The sequence below is a fragment of the Mercenaria mercenaria genome, unplaced genomic scaffold (genome assembly GCF_021730395.1).
Source record: "Mercenaria mercenaria strain notata unplaced genomic scaffold, MADL_Memer_1 contig_3704, whole genome shotgun sequence".
In the NCBI taxonomy this organism is placed as follows: domain Eukaryota; kingdom Metazoa; phylum Mollusca; class Bivalvia; order Venerida; family Veneridae; genus Mercenaria; species Mercenaria mercenaria.
This window is the reverse complement of record NW_026461869.1, coordinates 27,466-39,238: the sequence shown is the minus strand read 5'-3', so window position 1 is coordinate 39,238 and position 11,773 is coordinate 27,466. Positions and strand designations below refer to the sequence as shown.

Here is an 11,773-nt window from a genome sequence, read left to right as displayed (position 1 = left end):
ATATACAAGTTACATAAAATATAATACGGACCATCCCCACTTAATATCTTTTCCACTAAATATTGCAGCACAGTATGAAACGTGTTCCTCATTTCCTTTACTTCATAATGCATTAACATGCTATACAATAAGTTTCTAACTTCATTGATAATGTACAAACACGTTACACAAACTATAGTATTACCTTCCCCTATACCTATTTACTTAGTACATGTATGAAATGTGGTTCACATTTCCTTTACATCATTGATAACGGACAAACATATTTTACAATTCGTTACATTTACCTATATCAAAAAGTATCTTTTCTTCCAAATCTTTCAGCATAGTTTCAAGGTTGGTTCTCATCTCTTTGACCTCATCGATTATACAGGCCCTATCCTTCTCCAAAGAATCTAGGTTCTGTCCAGCTTCTACTACCATATCTTCAAACAGTTTCTTGTATTGTTGCAGCATATCATTGTTTTTCTGACAACTTCTTTTGAATTTTCCACTCTTTATAAAAGTCTCAAGTTGAACAACCTCACATCCTTTGTGTCTAGTTATCAAGCATGTACTACAGCCAATTTCTATGTGACTCTCGCAGTAAAATTCAACAATTTTTCCTGGATGCAATCTGGAAATAGATATTTGGAGTGATTAGTCAACGAAATACAATACAAATGGTGCGATATGTTTAATGTACACAATACAATCTGAAAACTGCTTCAGCATGGAATGACAAAATTTTCTGGGACAATGTTTGTGCTATATTCTTGTCCTGTTGGATTGTGGAGTATGTACCCGTAAAGTAGAGTTCTGCTTAAGTCGGGCATGAGGAGTATTTCACGTTTCATTACCTCTAATACACAGACACAGTCGAAACGAATATGTTACTGTTTTTCTTGGTTATGTTCTATACTTCTAAAGGATATTCTTACAGATTTACTAGGATACAGACAGACAATTGATAAGAATAAACACGATTTAAATTTTACCTGCAACCTTCCGAACGTTCAAGCTGTCCTTCAAACAAAGACAAAATTAATCTATTCTTTGGAAAAAGTTTTGCCCATTTGTCACGTGGTCTGTCTGGTTTCGGAATAGTTGTTGTTTCTCTGCACATTGGGCAAGGAAAATCTGTTTTATCCGCTTCAAAAGACATTGTCCGTGTGATGTATGTATGGAGGCAACCTTCACAGAACGTATGTTGGCAGGGTAACATACGGGGAACTTTAAACATGTTAAAACATATTGAGCACTGAAGCAGCTCTGGCTGTCTCTTTGGTTTAGATGTCCCACTTCCCATCTTTACTTATAACAAAATATTATGTCCTAATCAAATAATACTATTTATCAGTATAATAAGGTTCAACAGTTTAAAATATTGTACTCAAACTCAAACTTTTTCTGACACTAGGTTACACCAATGTTAATAGTTAGCCATATACAAATGTATCGATTAAACGTTTTTGTGGCACTAGTCTACAGCGACTTTCACTTCATTTCTCCATTAAATTGGCATATCACAAGCTCGATTAAATCCATTTGAAATGGTATTAGCGCAAGTATTACTTTCTATTGCGCATGATTTGCATTACAATTGGAATACATAGTGCATTTACGCAACATTTGTCGATATTCACAACTGCACCAAGCAGCTAAAAATCCCTTATTGTTGACAACATAAATAAACTGTACTTATACACTGTCTTTTTATGTAGTATCAAGACAATGACACTAAAGTAATTGTTCGAACCAAACCGACCAAATAGTCTGCTTATACTTTTTACTAATGAGAACACGATATCTACAAAATTCATTTATAAAGAGGCGTTATTCGAAACCGAATCTGTCATTTCACATTTTTATGATTAGTCTATTGTTTTTAAGCATATTAGTGGAATTGATAAAATGTTACTGTCAAGGGTAAAATGTATGCTATATTTTATGTCTATTATATCTCTACTTTGATTTTGCTAGGTCGTTTTCAAAGTCCATTTAAACTTTATAGTATCAATTATTCGCGATCTTAAAACGATCGACTGCTGCAATCTTCCGATGATGATGGTTTTTCATAGAATACAGAAATATCTTTCAAATTGGCTGTTTAATATAGGCTTAATATCTGTAGTTTTCATAGATGGGACTGAAATAAATGGAAAATCTAGTGTGGAAGCTGAATATAGTATAATAATGTAAACGAAAGACGAACCTAACACAGTAATTAAAATGTGTTAATAGCGGTTTGAGTTATAACTATCCAGGTATGGAATACGGTTAATAAATCTGATTATAGAACGCATGCTGACATGGAGAATTTGACACACGCCTGCAGTGTGTATCACAAAAGAAAACAACAAAATCTCAGTCCATTCTTTGAATATACCCATCATTGTTAAGATAATAGACCTATTCGCATTCTCCGTACACGATTTTGGCGTCCTTAGGCCGTAGCAGAAAATACTTTCTTATAAAATGTAGAGAATGGACTCCGTGACTCCATCGGACCAGAGATAATAATAATAATCATCATCATAATAAAAATGACAACAATTACAGCTTGCTTTATACATACGTCGAAATACAAAAGTTTTTTGTTACCCTTGTTATCTTTGTGAGAGGACAATACTATCATTTTCTTGGATACTCTTTTATTATTAATCATTTATGAAATCAACCTGATTGAACTAATATTCTAAAAACTGTTTTACGACTGTGTCTATTTTTTATGAACCCATTTAAAATATGTATTTGTCCGCTGTCAAAAATATACGTTTCATTTGTCATAAAGGTCCTGGTCGTGCATATGCTGTGAAATGCACATAGGAAACTATTGTTTTAGAGATAACGGTATAGTAACCAGATTAGTAAAAGTTCATTGATTCGACAGCAGATATGCGTGCTAACCGGTACGGTATTGTTTTTGCCTAAAATGTTTACGACAGATCTGTAATTGATATTGCTTATGTCTGTTTCACTATATTAGTTGATACAGTTGAGGAATTCCCAACCAACCGAACTAAGCTAACAAAATATTTGAGTAAAAAAACTTGTCTGAAATAAATGTGGGATTATGTAATTAATATTTACAATAATTAATTATACCTACTTATGTGCACTTTGGTCCCTATCAATGTTATATTGTCTTAAACTTTTACGAACTGCCACGCCAGTGCATGTATCAGTATTCAGCTTGGTAACAGAATACACGTTATATTGTTGAACAGAAGTTGGAAAAAAATACTGACAGTCAAAAGTTCCGTAACTAATCGACATAGTAAAATATCAAACGCTCTTGGAAATGCAAATATTTTTTTATTAACTAATATAATTGCAATTAAAAGTAGTTAGCACTAAGAACTTTCTTTGTTTTTCTTCTCGTTTTCTTCTTCATGTTAGTGATGCAAAGGGTCCACTTTTAAACATTATCATGCATTTGACTACATGCAATAAAACATATCGAGGGTTGAGCGCAGTACTGCCGTAACTCCTTCTTTATTTAATTGTAATTACGCCAGTATCGCGCTCAACCTTCGATATAAAAGTAGTCTGTACAAAGCGCTAGAGGAGACGCTGCAGCCCAGCATATAGCCCGAATGGAAATTGTTGCTGGGTTGACAAATGGAGTGCAAAAGGTGTCGATGTGTCCGTGTGTCTTACGAAACATGAGTCATACATACTCCGTCGCCTGGAGCTATGAACAACTAAAATATCATATTACATGTATCTGTTTGTTACGGGCCTTTTAGTTCCAGGTAACACACAGACCGCTCAGCGCTGAAACGCTTCCAATTGTTTATGTTCCGGCTGGTATGAAAGTCTCTTGCAGTTGACTGTTGTTTTTTATGTTGGGTTTAACGTCGCGCAGACAAAGTTTAGGTCATATGGCGACTTTCCAGCTTTGATGGCGGAGAAAGACCCAGGTGCCCTTCTGAACCACTGAACTTCCGTAAGTCAGCTGTATGGCTTACTCACATAAAAAATTCAACGCCCGAAGCAACATCGTTGAGGGGCAAGTGATTTGAAGTCAACGACCTTAACCACTCGGTCACGGAAGCCCCCTCTTGCAATTGAGGCATCTTCAGTGATTAAATGATAGGTATAGCGTTGGGCCTAATTATCCTTCTTGAAGCTAACTAGGTACCCATGAATGACTTAAAATGTGCTCCTGACTGAATTGACTTGTCGGCATCATGTGCATCCCAGCTCAGTGAAATAGTGAGACTGTAAAATCTATTCGTGGGCATAAAATTTCATGACTTTGACCAAAAATGACTATTTCTTCGGGACATTAATTCATGGTTTGGTTTTTGAAGATAAAGAAAACGAGAATTTTATTTATTCGTCGGGATTTTATTTCTCGAATGGACGCAAACACGAAATCGAGGAATGTTAATTAATCTCGCACGAATACTAATAATTGAGTATTAAGCGTTTTTGACGAAAATAACGTCACCTCTTGACAATATTTGACCATGAATTTTAAGGTGATCAATATGTCTAAAATGAGTTACTAATTAGAATACTGTACTGACATATAAATATGAAAAAATAAACTATATCCAAAGTTGACAGCATTAATTTTTAAAATAATTTCAATAAGAAATAAAATCTATTGGGAAATGTCAATGATTGTATTGCTGGTTTTCATGTTAATATAATTAATATTTTATGCTGAGTGTCTATACAAAAAATCAATCCATCTACACAATGTGAATGTCTTGATATCGAGCAGAGATTGAGGAAAACAGAAGTGACAGGTACTTCTGTAGAACAATTATCATCGAAGATGACAGTTTGGTTTCTGACGGTCTGGAAGGAGTGTGTCCAGCATAAAATTAGCGGAGAATCGTCATATGCTGGGAGAGTGTTAATTAGCTTAAAATGGTTTATCTTGTCGCATGAGTTACTAAAGTGAAGGAAAATGACGCCAGTCGCGACATTATTAACAAGGTAGATGTAAGTTCTATCAGCTGGTTTTTGCAGAACACCGCGCTTTAATTAAAAGCATGTTATTTTTTAAGATTATACAGAATACTGTTTTAGTTGATGTGTGAGGAAATAAGGGTAGCCACAATATGTTCTAGAGTTTTAAAGAGTGTACCTCTGAGAAAAGTTGACTCACTTAGTTGCGTTACTGGTGTCACTTTTCATTTATACAGGGCATACATTGACCAATCATGCAGGATGTCGCCAGACAAGTATTTCTGAAAGAGAACGATTATGATATCTGTAATTGCATGGCTCAGTGCCCTAAGCGTGCTTGGTTTGGTCTGATCCGGTACTGCAGCTTTGTTTTAAAAATACCAACATATATTTACGACTCCAGGTTTGCTAATAAGAGATTCAGACATCTGGGGATACTCACAATGTTGCAGATGATTTAGGTACAAAAGCATTGGATGCATGTTTGTTTGAAAGAAAGTGGAGATTTGCTGAGAAATACTGATTGAAACTATTTAGTTAGTATATTGACCTTGTACATGATATTAGTTTTTAGCTAGACTGTTTGGTCTGTGGAGGGAGAAAAATTATGAGTCCTATTAAGAGTTTGTTTTTCATTATAATGTGTATGATTTTAAGAGTTACACGTGCTTTCTGTGTCTGTGTCATCATAATCATATTGTCAGGTATATTTTTGTCGAGCCCGCTTGCGGTGAGCTCATCTTAGTTGCCACTTTTGGCTGTTCGGTGTATGTTTGTGTTTATATTTAGCATGAATGTTAACCTCAATGAGAAGGAATGTCACGCTCAAACCCCATGTTCCTATCTCAAAGGTCAAGGTCACAGTCGGAGGCCAAAGGTGAAATGAAGTTTGTACGGAGCATTTCTTCTTAATGCATGGTCGGATTTTGATGTAACTTGGCATGAATGATCACCTTTATAAGATGGAGTGTCATGCGCAAGAACCAGGTCCCTAGGTCTAAGGTCACACTTAGAGGTCAAATGTCATATACAAGAATGACTTTGTCCGGAGCATTTCTTTTACATGCATAGAGGGATTTTGATGTAACTTGGCATACTTGTTCACCATCTTGAGACGGAATGTCATGCGCAAGAACCTAGAATTACTTCCTTTTGCTGTTACTACAAATTACCTTATATTGTAACTTTTTTATTACTGGTCGTAGGGAAAACTCAAGACCACTTTTGTAGTACAACATGCATGTTACATCCAGTTTTAAGGTGTATTATGACCTATCTCTACTGGTAAGGATTTTTGTGTAGACTTAGAGTGTCGTGTGGAACTCCCGGTCCTTATGACAGCTGGCGGGCTCGACATGTTGCCCGTGGGCATCTTGTTATGTCTTGTAGGAAATATATGAAATTAATTTTAATTTAAATGAGACTCTATATTTTACAACATTGCTCGTGTTTAGATTTGTTTTCCTTTACGTTTCGGTACAGGTGATCTCTCTTATAGATTACTTCTGAAATGTCCTCAGTTTCACGGGGCAACTTATTTTCTTCACTGATACGTACTTAGATATTCCGGCTTTAAGTTTTAATACATTTCCTCGCAGGATGCTTGCGTGTAGCTCTTCATCTCATTATCTACTATGCATTATGGTTTATCCCATATTTGTGGTATTTTTTATCAAACTACAAGACAAGTAGTCTCGAAATAACTGACTTGTTGAAAATGCTGTTTACAATATTATTTTAGCGGAACATCTTACCACTTTGGTTACCGTCGAGTTCAATACAAATGTGTACAGTAGAACGTCCTTTCACTAGACATAGTGGTTCTAGATCTTCCACAGTTCAGTCCGGAAACCAGCCACGTTGAAGACATCTCGCCATATGCCTGGACATATTTTGTTTTAACATATTTTAACAAACATATCTTTTACTTTTAACTTCATTTAACAGGCTTGTTGGTTGACGCGCAATGTATATGTCCGCTATTGGGATTCGACCCTTCGAAAGATAGATATAGAAAACAACGCCGCTTTTTATGGAACTACATGCTAGTGTATCATTGAACGTTCCATGTGCATCGCCGTATGAATACATCTGCGGATGTCTCAAAATAGTTTTTGTACTTGTAACATGTTTAAATGTTGAGTTCTGCTCAACCCGGGGCTAGAGGGTGTGGACGGTAGCATTCATTTCCACTACATACCGTCCATGAACCGGCTCAATCAAGTCAAGCCTGCAACATTTTCGTTTTTGTCGTGTTGAGCGACCTGTGGAATTTCCACTTTTTTCTATTTTATTATCACAGCAGAGTTGTTTGTGCCGTGTGGCGGCTGTAAAAAGTCTCCCCGTACATTCAATCAGGGATGTTATATTTCGATCTTCTCAGATCGTTCAGCACGACTTTTATGTCGTGTTATTGGTACTGTTTAGTTTATCAGTTTGAACATTTCGGCCTGGGTTGTTCAAATACTCCCGCTTTTACCCAGCAAACAAAAGACGTCTTTTTTGTTGTTTTGACGTCTTTTGGATACGTCTTTTTTGGTTGTTTTGAAAGGTGCGTTCACGTCATTTAGAGACGTCTTAAAGACGTCTTTTTGGAGACGTCTTTTTCAGTTGTTTTTGAAAGGTGCCATCACGTCTTATAGAGACGTCTTTATGACGTCTCTTAAAAGACATATTTGTCGTGCATTATAATGATGTATTTATGAAAGAAAAAAAAAACGACATCATCGTTTTGAAATGTGAATTCCAACCATACTCCAACGGATAAAGAACTAGTATTTTAGGCATTGATTTTTTTCGCTTATCTAGTACTTGTAATCAGCATGCATTTTCTGATCTTTATTTCATAGATCTGTGATTGTATTTTATCTAAGTAACATAGTAAGTCCAATAGGTAATCAATAAGTGAGTCGCAGTTTAATAGCTTAGTTCTCATCTTCATCACGGCAAAACCACTGGACCTGGTATCACCTGAAATATATTAAATTCGAATGTTTAATAATTATCATTCATCATTTTCCCGTAAATAAATAAAAATGCAAAAACAGTTTTGATAAATAATGTACTGATAAAACAGTTAATGGAAGCTTTTAAACTATTATCAACATTTTGTGATTGAGATATCCTTTCTGACTTTGTAAGTATGAGATATTTTTAAGGAAAATGCTGATTAAAAAAAAGCTAATAATGTTAAAATAGATATTTCATAAATAAGACAGTCTTTTAAATATAATATTATTGACGAATATAATAACTATGTTATAATAATGTTTAAAGTGATTGTACTCACTAGGCTAGGTAAATGTGTAGAGAGAGACGGACCCTTAGTCATTCTTGTATCTGACCTTTGACCTTACCATGTATTAAACAAACATGTATTATAAATGTTCCCAATGAATTCTAGTGTAATCATTATACTTTCGCTTTCCTGAATAGTTTAAAATGTGTGAATGTTATTATTAAAAGTAATTACACAATTTTGAAAATCATGAGCTAGACAACAGTCCAATTTTAATAACAATAAGGAATCTTTTCGGAAGTGCAAAAAATATCATTAACTAGTTTGAGTCCATTTTCATGAATTTTGTAACCCTAGTAAATACATTGTATTTTGAAAATACAATAAAAATGCTATACCCATCCGCTCTATTATGAAGTAAGGAAATTACCGAACTTTCGATCCAACATACCGGTATATCTAATATCATAGTTTTTTTTCTAACAAATGTTATTGCAGCTAAGAAGAATGAAAACTTGCATTTTCTCATAGACAGAGACGTTTTATAACGGTTTTAAAACGTCTTTTAAAAGACGTCTTTATTTTTTAGGTAAAACGACACAAAAAAGACGTCTTTTTCTGGTCACAGATGTCGTGACCGTAAAACAACCAAATAAAGACGTCTTTTTTTCTGGTCACAGACGTCGTGACCATAAAACAACCAAATAAAGACGACGGTCTTTTTTTCTGGTCACTGACGTCGTGACCATAAAACAACCAAATAAAGACGTCTTGAAGATGTCTTTTGTTTGCTGGGTATAACTTTGGGTATTGTATAACCACCCCTTGGATATGGTGCCTGCTTTTTAATTTTGTCTTTTGGCAGTTCCTGTACATGTGATATGCAGGCTCCATAACCTCAGATCCCCTTTCTAAATCCCACTTTGTTTAGTTCTGCCCATTGTTTTCTCGTTTAGGGCAAACCGATTATTTTAACTGGGGACCATACGCTGCTTTTCATGGAATTACACCTAGTGTATCATCAAAAATTCCATGTGCACTGCCGTATGAATACATCTGCAGATGTCTCTAAAAAAAATTTGTACTTGTAGCATGTGTAAATGTTGCGTTCTGCTCAACCCGGGGCTACTCTAGGGTGTGGACGGTAGCATGCATGTCCACTACCGTCCATGAACAGGCTCAATCAAACCGAGCCTGCAACATTTTCGTTTTTGTCGTGTTGAGCGACCTGTGGAGTTTCCACTTTTTTCTATTTTACATGTGATAATTATGTAAATATGTTCTGTTTGGTTGATAGAGCTCTTACATTTACCAGCTGCAATAACTTTTAGTGTGTTTTATCTATCTGTCTATCTTCCATATAGTCAAACCCCTGCTGGGGACCTAGACTTTGCGCGTCAACTAGCAAGAATGTTAAAATGAGTAAAAAAGTAGTAGTAAAAAAAAGAAGGAGAATGGTTAAAACAGGTTAAAAATAGGGCAGGTGTATTTAAGGTGAGATGTGCTCAATCTGGCTTACAGCCTGACTGAACACTGGCCCAGACGAGTTGACAACATCTGAGGGCAAGGCATTCCAATGATATACTGTTCTAGGGAAGAATGAAAATTTATGATAGTTGGATGAGGGTGAAACTTGAACGAATGCCTGGGAATGAGTGGTTCTGGTTCTGGAAGATCTAGTGTTGGGTGTTAGGTAGTCCGGTAGTGGAATGGCGATCTGGTTATGCAAGATGTTATAAAACATAACCAGGCGCTGGTCAATGCGACGGAGTGCAAGGCGTCGCCAATTTAGGGAAGTCAGCATGTTGTCTACACTTGATGTACGGCTATAATCGCGCTTGGCCCAGCGTGCAGCCCTGCACTGCACAGACTCAAGCTGATCAATAAGAGTTTCAGAGTGGGGGGACCACACAGTGGAACTGTACTCCAGCTGGGGCCGTACAAGTGTTTTGTATGCTTGTGATTTTAACCCTTCTGAGTGTACTTTGATGATACGTCTTAAGAAACCCAATGTTTGATTTGCTTTTTTGGTGATGTTGTCAATGTGGTCATTCCATGTAAGGTTGTTCGATATAGTTATGCCAAGGTATTTTGCAGACGGTACTGTTTGTAAGATGGTTTTGTGTAAAAGGTACTGTGTTGGCATAGGTGTTTTACGCTTAGTGATCTGTATTACTTGGCATTTAGACGGATTGCATTTCATGTCCCACTTTGTTTCCCAGAATTCCAGTTGCTGTAAGTTTTGCTGTAGTAGACTTGAATGGGAAGAGACAGTCAGAGAAAGGTAGATGGCCGTGTCATCGGCAAAGAGTCGAACTTTAGAGTGTTTAACAAAGTCAGGTAAATCGTTAATATAGATAAGAAATAAGAGAGGCCCGAGGACCGAACCCTGGGGAACACCTGAGGAGACTGGTATGGTGCCTTATGTGGACCCGTTAACTACCACTGACTGTGACCTGTTATCAAGGAAAGCTTTAATCCATTTAAGAGTATGACCCCTTACACCATAGAAATGCAGCTTGTAGAGTAGTTTTTCATGGTTGACCATATCGAACGCCTTTGAAAAGTCAAGGAGTATGAGGTCAACTTGACTTTTCAGGTTCAAGAATTGAAGGATATCTTCTACTAACATTAGTAACTGTGTTTGACAAGACCTCTTTTCTCGGAAACCATGCTGCAATTCATAGAACATATTGTTCTTTGTAAAGTGTTTTGTTATGCTATAGGATACAATATGTGTTCCAGGGTTTTACACAAGATACAGATAAGAGATATTGGGCGATAGTTGGCTGGGTCTGACCTAGAGCCTTTCTTAAAGATGGGAGCGACATTCGCCATTTCCCATATATCTGGCAGAGAACTGGACTGCAGGGATTTTTGGAAGAGTTGTGTAAGGATAGGGGAGATCACTTGGCTAATATTCTTAAGTACGACCGGTCTTATTTGGTCGGGCCCTGCAGCTTTATGGGGATTAAGGTTGCAAAGAAGTTTTTCGATACCCTGTGTTGAAATATCAATATCATGCATAGGTTTGTGTGGGTTGTACGTTTCTTTTCCTGGGATCTCTTTACCTGTATCTGCGATATCCTGGACCTTCATATCAGCCAGAGATTTCAGAGAGAGCGGAGATTTTGAAGTAAAAACTGACTGAAATTGCTTATTGAATACTGTGGCTTTGTCAGGGTCCTGTGTGTGAAGTTTGCTGTCATGTTTGAGTGTGTCGATGCCAGTGGACTCTTGTTTTGAGTGGTTGAGAAGGCTGTATAATTTCTTGGTGTTTGGTCTGTTATGTTGTGCTTGCATTTGATAAGTTTCGGCGTTCACATTAAGGATGTCTTCAAGGTACTCTTCGTATGCTAATTTGGTTTCTTTCCTACATTGATGTTTGAGACTAAGGTAAGTTTCCTTGGGAATTTTGTTTGTCTTATATTTCCTAAAGGCTTTATCCCGTCTCCTGTAGAGTCGTTTAAGGTTAACCTTAATCCAAGGGAATTTATCTTTGGTTGATGACATTTTAGACGGGATAAATTTCTTAATTCCTTCTTCAATAGAGCTGGCGATGGTCTTCCAAAGAGATTCTACTGATAAATTTTCATAGGAGTTTGACATTGTAAGGGAGTTGTGGAG

General features: G+C 36.5%; 1 protein-coding gene across 1 annotated transcript; it reads right to left on the bottom strand.

The window, feature by feature from the left end:
- Window positions 1-267: 267 nt before the first annotated feature.
- Window positions 268-1,588, bottom strand: LOC128553322 (tripartite motif-containing protein 3-like). The gene is made up of 2 exons (XM_053534457.1): window positions 978-1,588; window positions 268-616 (listed from the first exon to the last, which is right to left on the bottom strand). Exons 1-2 carry the CDS (start codon window positions 1,286-1,288, stop codon window positions 268-270), a joined length of 660 nt encoding a protein of 219 aa, XP_053390432.1. The 5' UTR covers window positions 1,289-1,588.
- Window positions 1,589-11,773: the final 10,185 nt, after the last annotated feature.